This window comes from Thermobia domestica, chromosome 15 (genome assembly GCF_964235325.1).
Source record: "Thermobia domestica chromosome 15, izTheDome1.hap1.1, whole genome shotgun sequence".
Taxonomy (NCBI): domain Eukaryota; kingdom Metazoa; phylum Arthropoda; class Insecta; order Zygentoma; family Lepismatidae; genus Thermobia; species Thermobia domestica.
The window spans coordinates 4,543,825-4,569,983 of record NC_137468.1 but is presented as its reverse complement, the minus strand read 5'-3'; the positions used below and the strand labels follow the sequence as shown (position 1 = coordinate 4,569,983).

Genomic DNA, 26,159 nt, shown 5'->3' with positions numbered 1-26,159 from the left:
CGGTTGCCATATTTTAAAATTAGAAAAACGGGGATTCTTAACAGTACTGATGTGAACTTTTATATTACAAATACTAACCTGGAACCCTTCGGACCATTTTTAAGTGATTTCTTTGTTAAGTGACACTTCCAATGTACTATTGTAACGAAACTAATGTTTTAGGTCTATTAAATTCAATAAATGTGAGTCTCGAATTGTAAAATAAATATTAAGTAAGTATTATAGTAAGTTATCCATAATTGTAAGGATATTTGTAAGGCAAGTTTTCCAAAATAAGCAAACGATATATGGCAAATATTGTTCATACGCTTTTCTCTCTAAGAAACACAAAATAATTTGAAAGGTAAAACATATTTAGGTGTCTTGGTCCTTCTCATAAAATTTCTAATCATTATTAAAGATTGCTACTTGAAATCGTATTAACATACAAAATGACCACGGTTTCCCAATATATGAAATACAGAATAAACGTTTTAAAAGGTAAAATAATAATAATGATATGTAATCTAAACATTCTTGTAGTTTATGAAGTCATGAATAAATAATTCAAGTATCTTTGTCACAACATCCACAAACGAATATCCAGTCTCATAGAACCCTCAACATATTACATTAAAAATACAGGAACTACACAAAGAAAACCACTGTGCATTATTGCAAATCTCTTATTAGCAAACGGCTCTGCGCACGCGCGCTGAGCAAGTAGCTCACATCCTGAGCCTGAGTCCGAGTCCAAATTTAACTCAATCGCGATTGAGATTGACACAGAGATGTAGCGGTTTACGTTGAATATAACAACAATTTATCAACAAAGTCGTCTTAGTTTTTCCTCCAATCCAAAGAAGGGAGTGGGTTTTAGTGAGTAAGAGATGATTAAGCAAGGGACGAATATAGGAACTGAAAATCGGGTGGTACCCACTAAAATCGGATAATATGGCAATCCTATGACTGAAGTGAAGTGTTTCTCCTAGTAGGAGTTGTTTCCCTGTAAATCATCGCATTGGCGTTTTGAGTTATACGTTATTTTTTAAAAATTTTGAATCACGTCAGGACTGTAATAGTATTCAGGGGTGGGGTGGCCCCTTGACGGTGGTACAAATATTGGGAGGGCACAATACTAATTGGAAGGAGGGGGCTATTATGTCATTTATAAATGTCTCTTCCTATACACAGTCTATATATGTTTATAACCACACATGATTTGAACTCTAACATAGACATAATTCTGAAGCAAGTATATGTCAAGCAAAAGTACTTATTTAGTTTGATATATGAGTACAGAAGAGATTCGCGGTGCCCCTGCTGTATAGTTGTGATATTTGGTTGGCCAACCTTACACTCACCTCGAAAGCAATTACCAACGAAAAATCACTAGATGTGAGTATTATTTTCTGTTCCAGAAAAATAATGTGTTTCAGGGAATTTCACTCCTTTTTTATTTTCGTTATTAAATAGTTTTTGGGCGCCATAACTTGGAGGGCGCACCGGACATTCGTTATTTCTAATAGTTTTCAGAGTTCATATATACTGCCATCGAGAATCGAACTTGGATATCTAAAATTGACATAATCAATTTATTTAATAAACCATGTATGATGTTTTTGAAATTGAAGGAAAACTTCTTTTTTTAAAAAAGTCATAAATATTTCATCATACTCAATTCTCGGAAGTGTTTATGTATGCCTTTTCTTTCAACTAAAGCTACAATTTTTTTTTATTCTTTAATTTAAAATGTGCTATATTGTAAAATCGTTGTGACTTAAAACGTACTAACGAACGACTGAACAAGATAGGATATAAATAACTGTTCTTAGGATATAGTAGGGTATTTAAGGGGCGCTTCCAGTCTTAAGCCCCGTGGAATTTTATTTGCTATTTTAAAGTAAATGAAATATCTTGCAGAATTTTCAAATTTCGAGGCATGAAGTTAGCAAAGCCTCCCCCCCCCGAAACAAAATCGTAAATACGCCTCTGTTGGGATATCAAGGTGATGTATTCGTTGTCCAACGTTTCGACGCCAGACATCGTTCCCAAAACAATGGACAACGAACACATCACCTGGCTGATATTCCGAGAACAATTATGCGCATCAAGATGTCAGGAAATCTTCTGTTCATATTTCAATACCTACACGATTATACAGGGTGTCCCACATAAAACCGGTATGTCTCATACTTTAACAACAAGTAACATTTTAACAACAACAATGAACTAACTAACAATGAATAGGTAATCGTGACGTTAAACAGTTATCTGTTTATAAGAGATGCTGGAAGTGGTGACCATGGACATCCAGGCATCGCTGACCTCATTTGATGATGCTACCACCAACACACTGTAATTCTGCAAATGTGATGTTAATTTCTCTAGTAATGTTCCGTTTAACATCGTCTACTGTGCGAGGATTGTCAGCATAGGCTATACTTTGCTTTTTAGTGTGCCCCATAAATAAAAATCACACGATGTTAAGTTCTTGTACCTTGGGAGCCAAAGGCCTCTAACTGACAAGTCTGTCTTCATTGCAGACATTGCAATAACTCAAAAATACGAGCTTCTCACAACAACTGACGCACGAACACTGCTGCACTCAACTTTCCGATAAAATGCAGTGTAGCCAACTTTCGGAACAGTGTTGTCGCCCCACAAGCAATTTAACTAGAGATGATTAACCGGTACGGTGAGTGAGGTTTTATGTGGGACAGCCTGTAATACAAGGTACAAAGAGAATTTAGAAACTCCGTCTGTCAGATTATGCAAGATGCAGCAAAACTTTAAATATAATGGAATGAAACTGTTCAATTTGTTACCTGTATATGTACGCAATTTGGAAAACAAGCAGTTCGCCAAGCACATTAGTGATATGTAGGGCAACCCAAAAGCATAAAAAACAGAAAAAGCATAACAGCGATTTACACATATGGTTGGTACCTTGAACATGGTTGTGATTGTCTAAGGGTCAAGAAGAAACTAATTTTAAAAGCAGAATAAAGCATAATTTTAGAAAATAAAGCATAAAGCATAATTTAGAATATATAGCACAATTCTTGGAAAATTCTATTAGAACAATTCTTGGAAAATTCTGTTTAACTGCAAGTTTAACATACTGTATTAATATTTTTTTTAAAACCAATATTTACAATGCAAAATCTTTGAGAACATAACAATGCAACAATAAAAAGCTTATTTTTATTTCTGTAAACTTTTCGGTATAATCCTTTGAAGTGGAGAAAAGGAAAAAGGAAAAGAAGAAGAAAACTTTCCGCCAACAATGAATAAACAATAGTTTTCTTCTAAGTGTAACTGCGCAGTTATGTATGATGATTCGAAATGTACAAAAAGTGCACAAGAACTCCACACTATATTGTTATGTGGACCTCTTGAACTTGAGCACTTTCTGTACTTTTTGGTGGCATCTTTTACTTTCCCTTTCTGTATAGGGTCTATATGCACCTCTAAGACGCACACAAGTGATTAAAAAAAAAAAAAAAAAACTGACTCGAGTAAAGCATATCACTTTACGGTGCATTAAGTAGAAATTTCATTAAAAATGAAAGAAACTGTTTGCATAAAATATTAGTAAATAGATCAAGATATTTAGAATATTTAATGTATAGTAAATATTATATATTATCCATGATTAATGTAAAACAATGATGGAAATTAACAATAAAGCATAATTTGGCAAAAAAATAAAGCACAATGTGGATTGCTCTAGTCATATAGTATTATGGATATAGTAGTGATATAGTACTATATTGTGTATATAGTATTATGGAATTTGAGGAATGCATTTGCAATCTATAAAACATGGATGTCTAGTGGTAAAATTTTGAAAGTTCCGTAGATGGCATACGTCCTTAAAGGAATCAAAATATGGTGCTGCTACCTAACTGAACATATCCTTACTTAACCTACTAGTACTATTGCTACTGCTACTACGGAACTTCACCCAAAGTTGAGAGATGTAATAATGAGCTTAACTCTATAATAATGGTAGCAATTATCCTTTCCGTATTGTTATGTGGTAGCGCCATTACGAGGCATGTCTAAAAAAAAATAAGTGTACTAGATTTTTGTAGGTTACAGAAAATATATTTAAAACAAAACTTTTATACGGTTACATCAGTACATATGTGAACTATTTTTCCAAGTATCCGCCATCCCTCTTGATGCACTTAGTGAGACGAGGGATCACTTTTTTTATGCCTTGGTCAAAGAAGTCTGCCACCACCATTTTTGACCAATTCTTCACCTTTACTTTCACTTTCTCTTCAGTTGAAAATTTTTTCCTACCCACGTGCATCTTAAAAAATGATGATGTCAAGGGGAATGCGCAGAGTGGCTCAAAACATCCCACCTTAATGATACCAAAATTTGCATTGTTGTATTGGCCGTATTAGATCTGGCATTATCGTGCAGAAAGCAGACTCCCTTCGTCAGCAGTCTCCTCCTCTTGTTCCGAATTGTACTTTTCAATTGTTTTTATCTCGTTAAAAACTGCAGACGAAAATTTTCCGTTAACAACGATATAACGGATAACGCTGCGAATCTCGCACTTACCGGCAAATGTCATCGACATCTTTCACGAGAGACGTTATTGTGGCCACAGTTTTGGTCCCACTGACGAATGATTGGGCTCGCTGAAAAAAGGTAGGAGCTAAGCTACACGGTAGTGTGACCAACATAGCAATAACAAATTCCCTCTGCGAGTGAGGGCTCTAGTACACTTATTTTGTGAACGTGCCTCGTATATGTGAGGTATAAATTACAAAATTGTATTATTTAAGAGTACTAGTTTAACTGTTAGTTGGTAATAAATTTAATTACTTATTAACAATCAGGTAGTAATTTTACTATTCTTGACTATTACTATTCTAAGTCTGTTGTAACCATGCTGTCTAATGACTAATAAAGTATTCTATTCAAGATGAGATATATTGTAAGTGGTACCGGTATATTGCAATAATACTTTTGTGTGTTCTTCGAAGCACTCATTTTTATTTTGAATCTTTTAATTCTGTTTCTAGATATGGTGGTGTTACATTTGGTGTTTTCAATCATTTGTCTTATTTGAATTTCTTCGTATCGCCGTTTAACAAAACACATCAAAGAGAAGCTCAAGAAACTCTAGACGAGAGAGACACTATTAAAGTAAGTCAGTAACAAGATTATATCTATTTATTTTACAAGTGCAAAAGTGAAAGTTTAAGTTATTTGGAGTCTCCTTTTCAGCAGTGAGATTAAATAAGGATTGATCTATAGATCAGCATAAGAGCAGAACTTAATCTGGAACTGGACCTAAATCTCCCGCACAAAATGAGAGCATAACAATCATTAATCTTATACCGTAAACGTCGGTGAACCACCGATGGGCAACTAGCGACCTCTCGTCAAAAATTGGTGGCTCCGCAGCGACGATGCGAAGTGGCTCCACTTCCGGTGTGAAAATTATACTACTAGCGGCAGAGACACTATGAAAAGCCAATGAACCACAAAATTACTCCCCCAAAATACGTTAAATCGCCTAGATGCGTGATTTGTTTACATTGAATCTAAAAAAAACACTAAAAAATGTTACCAACGAGAGGGTACGAACCACCAACCTTATGATTACTAGGCGCGTGTTCTTCCGACTTCACCATGGAGATGATGAAGAGAATATCGCTTGTAGAGGGATAAATCTTCGAGTCTTTAATTTGGCGAATCAGAGTGCTCTTTAACCGTGTATATTCGACGATAATCGTTCGGGATCAAATAAAATGCGTTCCCATGTAATTTTGTAACAAAATGACGCGTCTATTTACTTTATTTCATAGTTCTCCCATATTCAGTTTCTAATGATCGGCGACAGTTGCCATCTAAATTCATGCAATTATACGCAATCATCTCAAGATTTTTCACTTCATGATGCAGAGGCAGGGGTTACTCTTGACAACAGGAGCTCACTTTAACAACAATTCGTCAGGTAAAAATAATATATAATAATATTTCTTCTGTATTTTAGTAACATTCAAGTGTTATTTTTCTGGGAACAATAACTTGTGACTTCTGATGTTGATGACGTTTTCTTGCACCTTCTTCGTCTTGCTGCGCTGTCCCTCTGGACGGACCTAGACTAGCCATAGGCGTAGTGATACAAAATTTGAAAATGTGAGTTGGCTGAGTTGTTTATTAAATTTAATCAAACTACAAAGGTTGTTGGATGCATCGAATTATCAATTATATTTTCTCAGAACGGTATGTCCCATGTCCGAACGTTTTATATCCCGTAATTGTACTATTTAAAAGTACTATTTACAGACAGTTCTTGAGCCCACTCGGGCGATGTTCGTCTGCAAAATGGATGACATCTCTCTTTTGTCAATGCACCAATATTTTTGAAAAGAATACTACCCCTCCACATGGCAATGTAAATAGATTTTTATACTATAGTTCTCTTGCTAAATATATTTTGTAAATGTTATAAATTTTAAACAGTAACTATAATACATGTCTAAGCAGGGATGAGTGTAATTAAGGTGGAATTTGTATTGTATTTACATCCCTTGTGATTGTTTTCTGCTGAGCGACCTGCCTGTTTTTTCGCATAGGTGTCACCACCTGCTAAGCTTGTCATTTGTGGAGTGGGGAAGTTGAGAGTTTTTAATTATGTTTTTTTTACATGTTGTGTGTATATTATAACGCATTGTTAATGAGTAACATAGTATCAATTTATGCAGAAAAGATATAAGAATGTAATGAGACATTCAGAACTCAAAAAGAAAGTCATGTAACTAAGATATTAACGTTCAAAGTCATGAGCTCATTTCAGAAAGCCGAAATTATTGTCAGAGCAAAACCGTTGGCCCATAAAGAAAATTGCACACGGAAAGGGAGTCTACCTTTTTGGAGCTCCTAGTAGCTGAATAACTACGGTGGACAGAGAGGTCAGGAAACACTTCGATCCGAGATACGAAACTACAATGGTGAAATCCGTACTGCTCTTAATAAATTTTTACAATACTTATATATAGTAAGCTCAATGATTCGAACACCAGAATTGAGCACGGGAGTGAGTTAGTCGATATATTAATCATAACTAGTGGATATTAAACTAGTTTAATTTAGTTTATCGTGAGATAGTCAGGGGTGTTCGTGATACACCGAACTTCTACTATCAAACTACAGTATCCAATGATACACGTTTTACAAGGACAATTCCTGTATATATGTAATAAGTGAAGCTGTTCAGTGCAACGGATAGACAAATTGATGAACAGTGCCTTTTAAACTTTCTCTCGAACAATGTTGGAACTCTTACAGAACTAACCACAATGAGATTTTTTATTTAACTTTTGAAGCCGTCAGACACATGAAATGTTCATTCATAAGTGTTGTGGATTTTACTGTATAATTTTGTGGAACTTGTGTACCACGCACCGCATACAGTCATAAGGTGTGATCAATCTATGTCATGCCCACTGTAAATCTACTACCAGAACTTTCTTACAGCTTAGCAGTTGTTTTTCAAAGCGTTACATCATTGAGGAGGATTTGCATAAGCTAATCTACAAGAAACCTTCCTAATAGGAAAAAGGGAGTGCATGCACGAAACGGAAGAGTGCATGTCATAAGAAGATGCCGCCTAGAAGAGGACACCATACTCCACCAGGACAATTCATCGTAAAAATAACTCGTGTGGCCACATACATTTTCACTTCGAGTAACATTTTATCACATTTTAATTTTTTTTCATAAAGAAGTGTACAGTGCAATGAGATATTTGTGAATAGTTTTTTAATGAAATTAAACACATCGCTCCTAATCTGGAATTCTTTCATTTCTGGAGTCAATTCTGATGTCATGGTATGTTGATACGAAGAGAGGTGAGTACAAATGTGTATACAGCGTACTAGAATGTCTTCTATTATAGGCAGATGTTGGTCGATGGTTTCGAGGCAGATGACTGCAAATATTACTACCTTGTAAAATGAGTAATCTGTTGGCTACCTTTGACTCCGTTCCCTATCTTAGGTGGAGACGCTATTATACTCGTAGCCTATGAGTCACATCGTCAAAGTCCCTCAAGGTAGGCAACATGAACTATGAGAATATGTAAATCTTTAAATCGGGTAAACTTGTTTTTATTATTTATAGCTTTAGCATAGATTTATATAGGGACTATTTTGATTATTATCAATTTAAAATTTTCATTGAAAAGTCTCAAGTTTTCTTTCAGTCTCTACCGCACTTATTCATTATCATAGTTCATTGGACCCACGAAGACAGACGGTATTTCAAGTTGTGAAAGAAGACCGCTGTCAGAAGCAGAGAGGGAGACCTTACGGTCTGTATCAAAATAATGGTGACTCAAGGTGACTTCCTGTATTCTGAGAATTTCACATTCTCAAAATACAAGTAAACATCTCTAGAGATTTGTTTCAACCCTCTCTCCCACGCATATACAGCAACCAACAGATCATGAATATTTTCGCCGCAAAACAGTCAAGGATTTAAACAACAGTTCAGTCTTGTTGATATCTACATCTTTATGAAGTGAGGGGGCCCCGGTGGCTCAGTGGTAGAGCGTTCACCTCTGGTGAATGGGGTCTCGGGTTCGAACCCTACTCCCGCCAAGTGAACTTTGTGGTGGCCGTGGGCATGGGTTTTCTCGGAGTTCTCCCGTTTCCTCCCACTTTCTTCATTCCACCCTTTCATTCATTTCTCATCATCACCGTCTCCTTTAGCCTCACCGGCATAAACGTGGGACGTAAAACTCAAAGATTTCATTTCATTTCATTTTCTTTATGAAGTGAAACAGTTTCGGGATCAAATATTTAGCACACTTTTTTTTCATAAAAGCAACGTTTTTAAAGTTAAATAATATTGGAAATGCGCTTTTCAGTTATTATTAGCAATAATTAACAAGAATTCCACATTTTCGTTTACATTCGCATTTATCACAAATAATGCCGAATTTCGCTAAAATTCGCGATAATATAAACGTAATTTCTGGCTCTGAAACGAAAAGTTTGAGATTTCCTGAAACACATACGCATTTTCTTTAAACGATGATACGCAGAGTGCACATACTTTTGGTATTTTACTTTTGAAGGTTTTTGACCTTTGAATTAAGTTCACGAATCTTTAGTTGAACGTTACTTACAAGCCCGCTCAAAATTTCCGCCTTTTCATATTCTTGATCTATCGGTTTGTCCATGTTTATTCCCAAGTTTCCAGAATATCTATTGATAGGTTCTGAGCAGGCAAACAGGTTTTGTACCATTTGAAACAAATCTCACACTCAACGAGAACTTCTCTTTCGCTGAAATATCAAGAGTTTTATCGCCTAACGGAGAAACAAAATTGCACTGTTAATGTCACACACATGTTTTTGTTGGATTAACCGACCACAAGCATACTAAAAATTTCATTTTGAATTTCAGGATTCATATAAGTTATATCTCGTGGACAATAATATGTTTCCATAAGTCAGTATCTGTGCTTGCTAGAAATCCAATTAATGCTCTGAGTTGACCATCTTTTCTGCTGGGTTTTCCATAGATATGGGCCCACTGTCGTCACCTCCTCTCAGCTGTTATTGGCCCTAAAATATTCCTATTTTGTTCACGTTCTTTCTTTCTTTCGTTGTCCAACATTCACTTTACGCCATTAGTCTTTAGACTACGTATTTTCAATAAATGTTCTAGAGGAACTATTGTAAATTTGTGATAGCTGGATTTTATGTGACCTCCGAGCTTTTCTATAGCGTATTTAAACTTGTGTAAATGAGAAAGCTTTCAAAGTTCATACTTTTTGGTGATCGCCTTTTCCTGCATGATCCACGGAGAAGAGGACATAATTTACAAGAAGCTCCATTCTTCTCCTTAGTGTAGGCTACGCATGATCATCTTCTAAGCCAATGGTGTTGACATTTGAGTTTTCTTTTTCAGAATTCAGTTGTAGGCGAAACGAATACTTCATCTGGCATAAAGAAGTGATTTAACACTACGTCTTTCAATTCTGATGTATTGTACGCTGGTGTAGCTACATTACAAATACTGTGTGATATTAAACCAATATCTACACAAGTTAAGGTTAGATTTTTTCTTACCTGTTTAGTAGGTGTAGCAATTTGAGAGCAGGGTTTGGAATCACAGTCTCTGAAACCCTTGGCATACGCACAAACTTAGATTTCAAACTTGCTTCCGACTCACAATCATAATTAGGCACATTTTTCAGAACTATTGGCTTGAAAAACTCATCAACTGTACTGCACACGCGCCTCTTCATCTTTGTGTTTTCATGGTACACTTTATAAAAAAAGAACTAGGTATTCCACTGGACTCTTTTATTTAAAAAAATACTATTACAATCATAACTATGTGTTCTAAAAGACAGTAGTCTATAGATATAACATAAAAAGGAAATATACAGGTAGATGAGCAAGACAAGTGTCTAGTGTCAACATATCTGTCGGTCACTTGCTACTTCTAAATGACACAAATGTAAACTGTTTCTAAATACTGTCGTGGCTAAAATTTCGACCAAACTTTTTGCGGTGTTCTTGCAAACACCCTGTACATCCACGACAAATTCTCCCCTATATACATTAAGCGAATTTGTTTAAATCAGTTGTTATACGAGTCTCGCCAAGACTTATTCTTAAGTTTCTTCATTTACGAATTCGGCGGAGTAACTTTATTTCTTAAACCACTTATAAAGACGATAGATATTCACAGGTATCTGTTTCGCTTCCGTTGCAGACACCCTTCTTAACCTTTACGACCAACTATGATTTGATAAGATTCTTTTCTTTCTTTTCCCCCTTTTGAAGTAACTTCTCTGTTTTACGGTGAATCATCTGTCTGACATTAATGTTACCAAACACTCTTAGAGTATTACTCCTGATATTAACTCAGATTCTATATTTAGCGCTGACTTCATACTTTCGCAGCTGCTAAACTACTTTTGCACCGAACACTGGTGGTAACTATGTGCCACCCTCTTTTTATATGATGTTGTGTAATCTTAACTGATTTTAGTTGGAACCCATGTCTGTATTCTTTTTCTTTTTACTGAGTGTTACCCTTGTGAAGGTGTGTGTATTTTGGAACTATCATAGTCATTAGAATCGTCGCGCACCTATCATAAGTAGTATGAGATCACCTCTAGCCAATCAGAGTTCACCAAGTGGTCCAAACCATAACCTCGCCAGCAGCCAATCAACTTCTAAAGAAATTTCTCTAACTGTGGCACAATCTCATGCAATAATGACACACCCAAACTTGTTACACATAAAACCTCAGGAATGAGATCTCTTGACGTTCATTATCTTCGAACTCCGCGATGAGCACATAACCCGTGCTCTATTTCTTCCCCTCCGCGGGAGGCAGTCCTCTGCACTCTTTGCCGAGTTAAGTTACTTAGTTACTTAAGCGATACGTTAGACTATGCCTATGTCTTGGCAAGTCCGCGTAATTGTGATAGCTATTCCTGGACTTATATTCTGTATAGTGAAGTACGAAAAAGACTGGAAAGTGCTGTGTCAAGTCAATAAGGTGTGATGACCATTACCACGCCCACCTCTGGTAACTGGACTTCTAATTGCGTTCGGACTGTAAGTAATACATTTTCCCTTTGGATCACCCAGAGGGTTGTTGTACACTTATTTATTATCGCCCTAAATAGTCTGAACTATTTCGTAAACTAAACTACTTGCTTCCGCACCTACTCTCATTGAACGAGGAACTATTTCTCTTATGTCGACTTAATACTTTTCTGAATGCCACACCTACGTTTAAAATCATTGATCTGTGGGAACCTGTGACTTTGATCTTAAGTTGTGATTTACCTGTGATCCTTAAAACTTCTGTCATTACGGTCTGTAAAGAAACTGAGCACTTTAACAATAAACCAAACTTGCAACACATCTGTTATACTATTAATATTCTTGTTACTACAACAGACCGGCAGAAAAACCCAAACCTCTCCATAAATTCAGTAGGTACGCCTACATTCGGAACATACACTGCAAATTAAGTGGTAAGCCACCTTACGGTGGGTCGTCGCGAGGGTGATTCTACAAGTAGTCTAGTATCGCAGTCCTGCTGGCTCCCGGGGACTTCTGTTCTCCCTTCGAGGGACAATACCTGGACAAGGTAAGTCAAGACCCTTTTTCGACTAAGACGCCTGTTGCTGACCTCTCCTCTGCATCCACCTACAGGTAAGAACTAACATCTTTCAGCCAATCCGCTCGGGCTATCAACAACCGCTCCCAGTTTTCTGACTTCAAGAATTTACTCTTAGTGAGTGAGTTAATTTCGTCACTCATGACAAATTTGTGTGATTCGATTCGCAGTTGTGTTGTGTGTCGCCAGTGAATAGTGTAAGAGGGCTTTGGTAGGAAAGTGCCTCTAAGTGTAAATCATGTATTTGTCCTTCTCATTTTTAGCTCAACGTTACCTTCTTCCTATCCTTGCGATTTTCAATACGGTGTTTGTAATGTAATATTTCACTTGACCAAGGGGAGTCGCTTCCTCAATTGGCTCAATATTCAATACGTAAATGAATAGTCTTTAAGCCTTAGTAAATTACTTAATTGAGTTACAATGACGTGTGTGATTGCCCATTTGCTTGAACCCTCTCATTTCTGACGAGGCGCACTCACACCTTATTGTTTTGTCCGCCTCCCTTAATGTAACTACTGATATCGGGATGTGTTTGAACTCCTCTTCTTTAATGTACGAGACCTGGATGTGTCTCCTATAGCCACCCGTGGCCCACTCTATTTATAAATATTTATTAGGTAATTAACTTACTATACATGTGTATAATTTGACAATATGGCGAGCAATTAATTTCTAAGTATCCTTTTGTAATCTTGTAACATGACCTCTGTTGGGTTAATGGTTCATTGCGCCTCTCTCAGATTGAACGACCGATCTCTTACTGAGGCCGTAGCCTCTGACCTTAGAATCATAAATCACACCGCTCCTTGTTCAGATCAACGCTATCGGTGTAATTCAGAGAGAAATTATTTAAATCTTATTTATTATGTTTATTGTATTGCTTTGTCTTAGGAACTCCGTAATACTTTGTGAGATCGAGGAAGCGACTATTCGACGAGCTTTTACCTTTTACGCAAGGATAGAGCTAGCATTTTAAAGACCGAAGCGTTAACCAAAAGGTCCTACCGATGGCTTCGCTTGGACTCGACCCCTACGGGCTCGACGACGCTACAATACAAGTGCTATTTTCCGGGGCTGTGGATCAATGCGGTGGAAACGCCCTGTGTTAACCAGTTACACTGGATTTCTTGATCTACTTCCCCCCCCCCATCTGCATCTTCCATAAACGGCGCGTGGTAGTTGCGGGGTACAATAACAGAAGGAAACGACCAAAGTGTATTCTAGATCCAGCAGGCACGTAGTCAGGATTTCGTAAAGGGGGGGGGGGTATCCGTGACATGAAATACTATGGTCATCACACGAGGGGATCATTCTAAATTATTTTACTGGAACATATATTGGTTCGTTTTGCCATGATTTCGTAATCGGGAGGAAGGGGGTGACATGAAATATTGAAGGCCCAGAACCTTGATCAATCTAAACTACTTCACTGGCAACGTATATACATTGATTTGTTAGGACGATACAATGAGAATATATTTGTAAGTATTTTAATAACAAACTATGAAGAAATCTCGGGTAAAAGAATATAAAAAAGTATTGAAAACGATTTTCTAATATCTACATTTGTTTATGCTTATGTTCTTAAATGTTCGCCATTTACTTTAACTGGTAATGGACTGTCTTCTAACAATGGAAACTTCCAATACTTGTTTTTAGTTTTTATTGTACCTTACTAATCGCTGGTTTTTAACTAACACTTAAAATAAACCACAAAGTACATATAATAACTGCACTGTGTTCATTGCACTTAAATAACAAACTTAACTTTAAAATTATGGAAGAAATGTTCGTGCCTCGTGCCTTATGCACCGTCTCTCTTCAACACTTTCCATCTTGAATAACAAATGAAATCTAAATTTCGTAGAAACAGTGTTTCTAGCTCTTAAAAATATTACTACATAATATAAGACTTAACATGCCGCCCGCCAAAAAAAGGGCTAGTGACTTTTTTTTAAAAAAGAAAAGAAAACAAACTTCACATAACAACAAATAAAATAGACTAAAACAGGAAATAAATATACTTTAACATGAATGGCATTACGATTCATCATTATTTGGTAAAACACAAAGTCCTCTAATTGAGCGTTTATATAAACCATTGGAAGTTTTAACAGTAGCCACTCGAACCAAACCGTCAGGTCCAGAATGCACTTCAGTGATGACTCCCAATTTCCATGATAGAGGAGGTAGCTTATCTTCTTTGAGAACCACCAATTGACCTGGCTGTATGTTGGCACAGCTTCTCTTCCACTTATTTCTTCCTTGTAGTTATGATAAATATTCCATATACCATCTTCTCCAAAACTGTTGAAATTGTTGTTGGATCCTTTGCCATCTTTGAATTGAACTAATCTTCTCCTGATGTAAGTCTCGTTCTGGTAGTGCTGTCAATGCTTGACCAATAAGAAAATGACCAGGAGTTAATGCTACTGGATCATTAGGATCATTGGATAATGCTACAAGAGGTCTCGAATTTAAGCAAGCTTCTATTTGTGTGGTTAAAGTTGTTAATTCTTCAAACGTGAGATATGACATTCCCATGACTCTTCTTAAGTGGTATTTAAAGGACTTAACTGCAGCCTCCCAAAGACCACCAAAGTTGGGCGAATATGGCGGAATAAAATGCCATTGGATTCCTTCAGTAGTTGCAAAATTCTTAATCCTTTCTTGATGGTCAGCTGTATGCAACAACTTTGCGACTTCTTGAAGTTCCTTGTTGGCACCAATGAACGTAGTTCCATTGTCGCTGTAGATATGCTTGCATTTACCTCGACGAGATATGAATCTTCTCAAAGCAGCTAAAAATGCCTGACTAGTAAGATCACTCACAACTTCGAGATGGATAGCCTTTGTTGCTAAACATACAAACACTGCAATATAGCACTTCACCTTTGTTTTTGACTTTCTGGTACCAGTTTTGATGTAAATAGGACCGGCAAAGTCAATTCCAGAATTTGTGAAAGGTCTTGTTAGTTCTACTCTATGTTTTGGTAGTTGTCCCATTAATTGTTCTGGTCCAGACGCCTTTAATCTTTGACATGTAATACACCTTCTAATAACCTTCTTGATGGCATTTTACCATTAGGTATCCAATACCTTTGCCTTAGTGATGCTAGCAACCGCCTGTGTTCATGTTCTATAATTAGTCTTGTGAGGTGATGATCTGGTGGTAGAATAATTTGATGTTTAGCATCAAATTCAAGTTCAGACATTTTTAATCTTCCACCAACTCTTAGTAATTGTTGATCACATATGAAAGGGTTGAGAGACAAGAGTTTGCTCTTATTGCTAACTCTTCCACTTTCTTTAAGATCAGCCATTTCCTTAGCATAAACTGAGTTCTGAACTTCTCGTGTTAGTCTGATTAAAACTTCTTCAATTTCTTCCAAAGTAAGAGCGTCTACATTTCTTCTTGATGCTTCTACTTTAGCATTCTTGGAAAACCGCATACAATAAGCCAAGATTCTCTGAAGTTTGTTCAAAGTAGAGAATCTTTCGATCATACTATTATCTTGAGTTGTCACTAAGTAACTTGATTTTAATTTCTTCTGTTCAGGAATCTCTCTGAGTGGGGCAGGCTCCGTCTTAGGCCAATCAAGTGAAGAACACTGTAACCATTGAGGACCGTTCCACCACAAACTATTATGTATTAACTTGTCAGGACTTGTTCCTCTTGATATAATATCCGCAGGATTGTCACTTGAAGCGACGTGTCTCCATTCTCCTCTCACTTCTTGTACCTCAGCAACTCGATTGCCAACAAATGTTTTCCATCTATTTGGACTTGCCCTTAACCATGCTAAGACCACCATAGAATCTGTCCACATGTATACCTGGGATATTCGTTGTTTTAATGCCTTAGTTACCTTCTTGACAAGTTTTGATGACAACACTGCTGCACATAACTCTAAGCGAGGCAGGGAAATCTTCTTTATGGGAGCCACTTTGGACTTAGCACATAATAGCTTCGAAGTAACTTGACCATCCTTGTTGACGGATCTTAAATACACACATGTTCCATAAGCCTTTTCTGAAGCATCTGAGAAAGCGTGAACTTGAATGTCTATCAAGGTACCAGACTGAAGAACCATTCTGTCTACACTGATATCTGATAGTGAAGGAATAATTCAAGTACTGTCTTGCATCTTTGCTGTAGTTCTTTAGGAAGTGTTTCATCCCACTCCAATCCTGCTTGCCACAGATCTTGAAGAATTATCTTACATACGATTGTTATTGGACTAACAATTCCCAACGGATCAAAGATTGAAGCAATAATACCCAACATCTTGCGTTTTGTTAAATTATTATTCAACCTTTGATTTAGAGTGAATCCATTCATCACTTGAAGTTGATCAGTTGCTGGATGCCAAAGTAATCCTAATGTTTTGACTTGACCCTTATCGTCTAAGCGTAATGGAAGTTGTGTTTCTCTAAATTCTTCAGAGATGGATTCCAATAATTCAGTACTGTTGGAACACCACTTTCTTAGTAAAAAACCACCCTTTTGTAGCATTTGTATTAATTCGTCCTTTATCTTTAAAGCTTCCTCCAAACTTTCAACCCCTGAAATACAATCGTCAATATAGAAGTCATTCTTGAGAATTTGTGCTGCCTTCGGATATTCACAAGCTTCTTCTGCACTTAATTGCTGGAGACACCGAGTAGCAAGGAAAGGCGTTGAGGCTGTTCCGTATGTGACAGTCTTTAATTCATATACCTTAATGGGTTCTTCTTCTGATCTTCTCCACAAGATCTTCTGAAATTTACAGTCACGCTCATCAATCAAAATCTGTCGATACATCTTCTCTATATCTGCAGTAAAAGTTATAGGGTAGGTGCGAAATCTTAATATAATTGACTGCAAATCGTCTTGCACAGTTGGACCAACTTTGAGAACATCGTTCAGTGAAATGCCACTAGTTGAGCATGCGGATGCATCAAATACTACTCTAGTCTTCGTAGTAGTACTAACTTCCTTAATAACTGGATGATGAGGCAAGTAATATCCTTGAGTAATATTAGAGCTGCCTTCCGCTTCCTTCATATGTTCCAAAGCTTCATACTCTTCAAGGAATGCGACATAATCTGTGCGTAACTTGGGGCATCTATTTAACCTTTTCTCTAGTTGTTGTAAACGCTGAACAGCTGTCTTATAAGAATCACCTAACTGGGTCACTTCTTGTTTGAATGGCAATCTCACTATAAAGCGTCCTGTTGAATGTCTTCTAGTGTTTGCGATAAAATGTTCTTCGCACTCCCTTTCTTCTTTGGATAGAGGAGTTTCTTGAATATCTTCTATTTTCCAAAACTTCTGCAGCTGATGGCTTAAATCATCGTTGCTGTGCAAAAAGAATGTTCGATGTTCTGGCGTGAAGTTGTTGTGCTTTGGCACCTGATATTGTCCTGAAACTATCCATCCTAATTCTGTATTTTGGAGAACTGGAAATGCTCCTGGACGCACCTGTTGTCCTGCTTTGAGTAGACTAAAGAAAATTCCAGCACCTAACAACAAATCAATCTTACCAGACTTGTTGAAATTAGGATCCGCTAACTGTAAATTCGGTGGAAAGTTCCATTCTTTAATGTCAATATCAGCATCAGGTAAATTTCCCGCTATTTTGGGCAATACAAAACACTCAACATCTACACTAAAATCACTTACAGCAGAGAATACTTGTAACTTACTTCCGTATTTAACGTTGCAACTTACATTATTAATACCTTGTACAGGAACATTGATAGGAAATTTCTTTAATTTTAACCTTTGAATGAGAGATTCTGTTGCAAAATGAGATTGGGAACAACTATCAAGCAAAGCCCTAACCATATGTAATTTACCATTGCAATCTTTAACTTGAACAACTGCAGTTGAAAGTAAAACACGCACATTACTTTTAGGCTTCACAGAGCAATAAGTACTAGTATTAACAACTTCCTGTCCTTGAGACACTGACTTTTCCCCTACAGGTTCCGTAACAGAATCATTTTCAACATTGGCAGCATGATTAGGCTGTGATTTCTTAAAATCACTATGCAATAACGTGTGATGCTTGAGATTACATATTTTGCATGCACTTAGCGAACAATCTTTCGCTACATGGTTGACAACTTTCAAACAATTAAAGCAAAGTTTGTTTTGTTTCGCAAAACTTAATCTTTTGGATACACTTAATTTTTGAAATTCATTACACTTGTGCAACGCATGACTTTGTAGACAAAACGAACACAAAACATTAGTACTCACATAAGATTGTCTAGCATTTTTTACATCCTTAACAACATTAGATTTACTGAGATGCAACTTTGATTGCGTAGACTTTACCAATTCTAAGGCCTGGCATTTATTTTCTAAAAAGACATGAAGTTCTTCTAAACTAGCAAACTGTTCCCTATTTGTTTGATTTTCAAAGTCTTTACGTGTTTGTTCATCTAGCTTTTCCAAAACTAGCTGCGATAACAATATATCCTCCAAAGGAGTATCTAACTGTAACGCCTTAAGTGCATTTACGTTACTTATAGTTTGATTTAATAATGTCCTTAAGTCCGCCACTGAATCTTTACAGACAGTCGGTAATGAAAACAATGCCTTTACGTGAGCAGTTGCTATTAGCTTTGGATTATTATACCTTTTGCATATCATTTCCCAAGCAAGTTTGAAATTTTCACCTGTCACTGGTATATTCTCAACTAATTTGCTTGCTTCACCTGATAATGAGGACAACAAATAATGAAATCTTTGAATATCATCTAAACTTTGATTGTTTACAACCAAACTACTGAAAGTATCATGAAAATGTCTGAAATCTATAACTTGACCTTTAAATGTTGGTAGCTTTATGACTGGTAATTTTAGACACCCTGTATTCGCGGTTGAATCACCTGACGAACTTCTATTGCTACTACTAGCCTTCTCAGCTGTTTCAACAATTGACGTCATTTTTGCAAGAGTATCGTAGTAAGTAGCTTCAAACAACTCCCTATCCTGTGTATATTCATCGTTTCCGTCCTTTAATTCAAGCTGTTTTTGCACTTCATCATATTCTTTGAATATATTGGGTAAACGTGCACACCTAACTTTAATCTGCATTACATCACCATCTGCTCCAAATTGTTCAACAAATGTTTTCATTCTTGTAAGGGACGCTTTAGCTAGGCCTCTTGCCTTTATAAGAGAATTAGTATTTGAATCCATTGCTTGTGATATATCTACCTGAAGTCCTTATAACAACAGACCTTTACACAAGTAAAAGAAACAAAAAAATATACTTAGCTACGTGACTGCTACATTGCGCCTTTGTTTTTCTTCAGATTGCAATGCACAGCTGAATGCGTAGGCGCGTACGTGATAAGTCCACTAGGTCAATTTTGCGTCTGTTTCTTAACACTCACTGTCTTTACACACACATAGTCAATATGAATGTTTGAATGATTCACTTATTCTTTTTCTTGGCACAACACTTCCTCCATTCGGCACTGGAGGACCAAAAAAAACTGTTTATGCTTATGTTCTTAAATGTTCGCCATTTACTTTAACTGGTAATGGACTGTCTTCTAACAATGGAAACTTCCAATACTTGTTTTTAGTTTTTATTGTACCTTACTAATCGCTGGTTTTTAACTAACACTTAAAATAAACCACAAAGTACATATAATAACTGCACTGTGTTCATTGCACTTAAATAACAAACTTAACTTTAAAATTATGGAAGAAATGTTCGTGCCTCGTGCCTTATGCACCGTCTCTCTTCAACACTTTCCATCTTGAATAACAAATGAAATCTAAATTTCGTAGAAACAGTGTTTCTAGCTCTTAAAAATATTACTACATAATATAAGACTTAACAACATTCCTTCCTCTGTTTATTCAAATATGATAATTTTCCTTTCATTATCCACTATTATAATAAGTGCATATCCAATAATGTCTTGTATAATATTTTACAATACCTGCGTTCCTTTCTCTATTGAATCACATGTCAACAGAACTTACCTTCCCCATAACTTTTTGTTTTTATTATGCCGTCTGTTACTGTCTATTCCAAATGACAGGTTAACACTTTCAGCCCCATGTGTATCTTTTTGATACACAGTGAAGGTTTACTGATGGACCACGTGTATCAAATAGATACACATTGGCTGACAGTGTTCATAGCAAACTGTAGTCTGGTCCCGGGGTGAAATTTACTCAAACAGGGTTGGGGCTGAAAGTGTTAAAGGAGCAGTAGAAAACTGTTTCTGAAATAATGTGTTTGATACTACAGAGAAACGATGACGAAAAATTATGATAAACAATGTCCACACTATTACAGAACGGCATTATGCCTTCGAAGGTCTGAAATTTCCCTGACTAGTTACAGAAAGCCTAAGAATTCCATAACTTTTTTTTAAAAAAAAGAAATTTTAAATTCCCTGACTTTTCCAGAATACCTCCCTCATTTGCCACCATGTATTGCAAGTAGTACAAATCTCATAAGAAAGTTTGCTGTAGCTTTTTATTTTTAACACTGAGTCTTCTTTTTCTTGTTTCTTTTTGTTTCATCCTTCTTAATTTTTTTCATTTCTGGTGTCGAAGTGGGGTCCGGACCCCGGACCCCCTCTGGCTACGTGCCTGTGATCCAGCTTTCTTTCTCTCTTTGAACAATATTGTAAAACCAAAATCACAATGGTTAATTTAATACATTTAATATGCCGGTATTTCATATTTTAAATAAACAATACAGCCACCGCACCAAATTTTGTAGCTTCAATTTCTTAAACTAAATCACGTTATTCTGCACTTATTACTGACAAATTTATTTGTGAAATACGAACAAAATTATAAAGTAATTTTGTAAATCTCCGTCCAAACAAAAATCGCCACAGATGTAAACTACTCCCTGTGTGTTTGTTTCTGTGTTTTTTTTAAAAATGATAAGTGATTTATGCCATGCATTAGAGGGTGTGTTCTTAAATGCCTTTCCGATTTGCAAATTGGAATATTCAGAAGAAATAGAAATTACCTACTATGGCCTAAATGTTAGACCATTTTGTTTCAAAATTGTCTCACAAAGAAAGACATATTTAAGACAAAAGAAATATTTACATTGACAAAAGAAATATTTACATTTCAGATTTGGTTCGACACTCAAGGGGTTGGATCATCTGCTGCATATGTGAATGCTATAACAAACGTTATTCTAAGAACGTGGATACCTGAAAATAAGGAAAGTTACGGAATTGAAACTATTAATCATCCTATCAAAGATGCCAGAGGAACAATACTTGCGGAACTTAAGTAAGTGTTAAACTTGCATTGAAAGTAGTTATATGAAACTTAAGTAAGTGTTAAAGTTGCATTGAAAGTAGTTATATGAAACTTAAGTAAGTGATAAAGTTGCATTGAAAGTAGTTACATAAACTTAAGTAAGTGTTAAAGTTGCATTGAAAGTAGTTATATGAAACTTAAGTAAGTGTTAAAGTTGCATTGAAAGTAGTTATATGAAAGTTAAGTAAGTGTTAAAGTTGCATTGAAAGTAGTTATATGAAACTTAAGTAAGTGTTAAAGTTGCATTGAAAGTAGTTATATGAAACTTAAGTAAAGTAAGTGTTAAAGTTGCATTGAAAGTAGTTATATGAAACTTAAGTAAGTGTTAAAGTTGCATTGAAAGTAGTTATATAAAACTTAAGTAAGTGATAAAGTTGCATTGAAAGTAGTTATATGAAACTTAAGTAAGTGTTAAAGTTGCATTGAAAGTAGTTATATGAAACTTAAGTAAGTGTTAAAGTTGCATTGAAAGTAGTTATATGAAAGTTAAGTAAGTGTTAAAGTTGCATTGAAAGGAGTTATATAAACGTAAGTAAGTATTAGACTTGCATTGAAAGTAGTTATATGAAACTTAAGTAAGTGTTAAAGTTGCATTGAAAATAGTTATATGAAACTTAAGTAAGTGTTAAACTTGCATTGAAAGTAGTTATATGAAACTTAAGTAAGTGTTAAAAGCAAACTGAAGCTGTAGGTCCCGTCCTTAATATGTCGTCATCATCCCATGGGAGGCAATGGAAAACTGAAGCTGTAGGTCCCGTCCATAATATGTCGTCATCATCCCATGGAAGGCAATGGGAAACTGAAGCTGTAGGTCTCGTCCTTAATATGTCGTCATCATCCCATGGAAGGCAATGGCAAACTGAAGCTGTAGGTCTCGTCCTTAATATGTCGTCATCATCCCATGGAAGGCAATGGCAAACTGAAGCTGTAGGTCCCGTCCTTAATATGTCGTCATCATCCCATGGGAGGCAATGGAAAACTGAAGCTGTAGTCCCGTCCATAATATGTCGTCATCATCCCATGGAAGGCAATGGAAAACTGAAGCTGTAGGTCTCGTCCTTAATATGTCGTCATCATCCCATGGAAGGCAATGGCAAACTGAAGCTGTAGGTCTCGTCCTTAATATGTCGTCATCATCCCATGGAAGGCAATGGCAAACTGAAGCTGTAGGTCCCGTCCTTAATATGTCGTCATCATCCCATGGGAGGCAATGGAAAACTGAAGCTGTAGGTCCCGTCCATAATATGTCGTCATCATCCCATGGAAGGCAATGGGAAACTGAAGCTGTAGGTCTCGTCCTTAATATGTCGTCATCATCCCATGGAAGGCAATGGCAAACTGAAGCTGTAGGTCTCGTCCTTAATATGTCGTCATCATCCCATGGAAGGCAATGGCAAACTGAAGCTGTAGGTCCCGTCCTTAATATGTCGTCATCATCCCATGGAAGGCAATGGCAAGCTGCCATTGGATTACCTTGCCCGGGGATCTTCGGACCAAACACCTATTTTCGGGCAGAACACCACAATATATTCATTGAGAGAATTAGGTTTTTAAAATTACGTTGAAACTTTTGTAACTTGTAATACCTAAACTGCTACTCAACAAAAGCTTGTATGTTTGCAAAATCACGGCTTGTTTCCTTGTTTAAGACATAAGTTTGTGAGGGGGAGATGCAAATTATTTAGAGCACAGGAGCGCACAATATATAAATACGTCCCTGATTTGGAAAGAAAACACAGCAAAGGACAGATAAAGAAAATTTATTTAACAATATTCCTAAAATGCTGAATACGATAGCTACTTAATAATAAACTACTTGTTAATTTTTATTCCAGGCTGGAAAAAGATGTAACAATTCTTCATGGTGTGACTATAATATTTGCATTAAGCTTTGTGCCTGCGGCGTGTATAGTGATCATAGTTGATGAGAAGTCAAATAAAACTAAGCATTTAATGTTCCTCTCTGGTGTAAACCCGCTGGTGTATTGGATATCAGCTTTCGTATGGGATATGGTGAGGCTTAAAATAAAGAATTATGTCATTTCTACCACTCAGTAGACAACTAATTTAAGCAGAGAGTAGAAAAGTAGAGAGCTATAACTTTTCCGTAAATTACACTTCTTAATATTATATAATTTCAAGAATTTGTGATTGTGATTACAAAATTGTGATTACAGCTACTATCGCTATAATGTTATACAAGCAAAGGAGTAGTAATTGCGAAAGCTGATTTAACTTGTGATTATTCCATTCATATACCTCCAAGGGACATTCATGTGCTTCTGTCCAAGACCCTGTACTACTACTTTTCTGCTTGAATCAAACTAGAGGTTTTTATTAAAAATATATCGCGTTTTAATGTTACTGCAGTGTATCGAGGAGCAGTAAACGTTTTTCCCACAGTTTTGTCATGTTCACCATCATAGGTAACTGAACTAAATTATCAACTAAAGAATTCCACCGTGTTCCATTTCAAAATTATACCTAGGTGTTTTTCAGTTACAGTAAAACCTGTGTATGTTGGCCACCATCGTTTCCATTGAAAAGTGGGCAACACTTACAGAAAATAAGAGTGATCGGTGTATTTTTAGAATAGGATTTCTAATATTACTTGATCGTAAAATTTTAATAAGCAATGGCATGATAGCTACTTTTAAATAATGTATATACAATAATCATAACAATATACTATACATTCATGCTGGTTCATTCTAGACTTATTCTTTTAGGCACACATAGACAATGTAATTTTGCAGTTAACTGCCTCTTGTTAATGAACTACAAGTGTTTCCCTTGGAGCAAAAGATGTTTTGAGAAAATCTTAAGGGAATTCATACCTCAAAACCTCCTCTACCTTTCGACAAGCTGTCAGGTGCCAATAGTTGACAATTGAGATAGCTTTAACCTTGAGGATTTTCAAGAATTACTAAAGCTCCCCATTGTTAAAAAGAGCCGATATAGCTAATGGTTTTACCGAAACACACAGGGTAAACAAATACGTACAACCATTTCCTGAATTTCTATATGTGCTTTCTCTTATTCACATCTTCCTTCACCATCTCTTTATCAGGGTAATGTTCTGGCCATTGACACCTCCAAGAACAAATCGTGGGAATCCATGGTTTCTTTGTCTCCAGTCACAAATACAGAACATCTACCTCTTATATGGTAAAACAAGAGTTAAGAAAAATAATAAAACGGTATTTTGCGTGGCCAAAATACGCAGGTAAATTTATCATTATCATCATAGGGTATACATTGTTTCAATGCGGCCAAGTTCCAAGATAGACAGATGGCCAACTTACAGAGTAATAAGTAACAAATGTCTTAAGGGAAAATTCAGGTTCAAGAGGAATCAGGCCAAGATTATCAGGTGGCCAACTTAGTAAGGCGGCCAATGTGACAGGTTTTATTGTATGTTTATTCTGCTGCTTGATACAGACACGTCCAAATATATACATATTACCTATTAATCAGACTAGTTTTGAAAAGTGCTTCTGAAGTATATTTAAGCACTTCTTGCGAGCAATATACAGTCAGTTTTAATAAACTGATAATAAATTGAACGTATCTTTGTCATTAATAACACAAACATTCCAAATAAAAATATATATCTTTGTCTCTATTTCAGTTTTGCTACCTTCTCTGTGTGTGTTTATGCTTACTCATTTTCATTGTTCTTAATCAGAAGGCATATACGACGAGTTTGAATTTTGCTGGAGTTTTCGTTTTATTGTTTCTGTATGGGTAAGTAACTAATTAACATTTGTAAGTTATTCTTTAATCAAAGGGAAAAGAACGTCTGTATGCATTTTGGTATTAGACGATGTTTTGTACACCACAAAGTCACTTTTATGTAACCTACTGTATTAGTTTTTTTTTTTTTTTTTTTTTTTTTTTTTTTTTTTTTTTGGTTGTAGCTCTCTAAATACCTCGGTTATTTGTTACACAATAGCCCGTATTCATAGAAAGAAGGATACGCTTATACGTGTAAACTGTGAAGAAAATCCTTCAATCTGTATTCATAAAGATTCAAGTACAACCTTTTATACTTTTAGAGTATAATATATCCTATTAGATTGATCCTTATACTTCACATCGAAGTGAAAAGGTATTCATAACCTTTACCTTTTACTTTAATTAGAAAGCATATCCTTCAAAAATTATGAGTGTGGTCAGTAGCAAACTCACCGTTGCAGTAAAATGTTTTGGAGTGTAGTGGCGGATATTGTTCAGCTAAGGGATGTTAAACATTACAAACCCCGGTTACCTACACTTGTTCGTGATTTTAAACAACTATACCGTTTTGAAGAACACAACTTACTGTGCCTTACAGATAGATTTATTGGTGCAAATCAGAAACTTGGAGAGGTGCGCTGTCTTCCGTACATAAAATGAAAATATGTTTGTGCTATCTCCCTGAATTCGGCAATCAAAAAGGAATCGAAGACCTTAACATTAGTCAGGCTACGATCAGGAGCGTCATTTCAAATTTTGCTTGGGGGGGGGGGCAAAACCCCTCGATATAAGTAAAATTTCGCGTTTTTCACTCATTTACTACTGCTCTATTGATAAAATCTATATAAATCTCAAACTCAGGGGGGCAAATGCTCCTCCTTGCTCCCCTAAATGACGCCCCTGGCTACGATATCTCTGTAAATGCAGTGGTTGACAGCAACATT

The 26,159-nt window shown here is 36.2% G+C and overlaps 1 protein-coding gene across 1 annotated transcript in view; it reads left to right on the top strand.

The window, feature by feature from the left end:
• LOC145672005 (phospholipid-transporting ATPase ABCA1-like) overlaps window positions 1–26,159 on the top strand; it is a 378,961-nt gene that overhangs the window by 294,822 nt on the left and 57,980 nt on the right. The window contains exons 28-31 of the mRNA XM_081741187.1: window positions 5,028–5,151; window positions 21,284–21,447; window positions 23,313–23,490; window positions 25,109–25,224. Of these exons, the coding sequence (XP_081597313.1) occupies window positions 5,028–5,151; window positions 21,284–21,447; window positions 23,313–23,490; window positions 25,109–25,224 (582 nt within the window). The remainder of the gene's footprint in view (window positions 1–5,027; window positions 5,152–21,283; window positions 21,448–23,312; window positions 23,491–25,108; window positions 25,225–26,159) is intronic.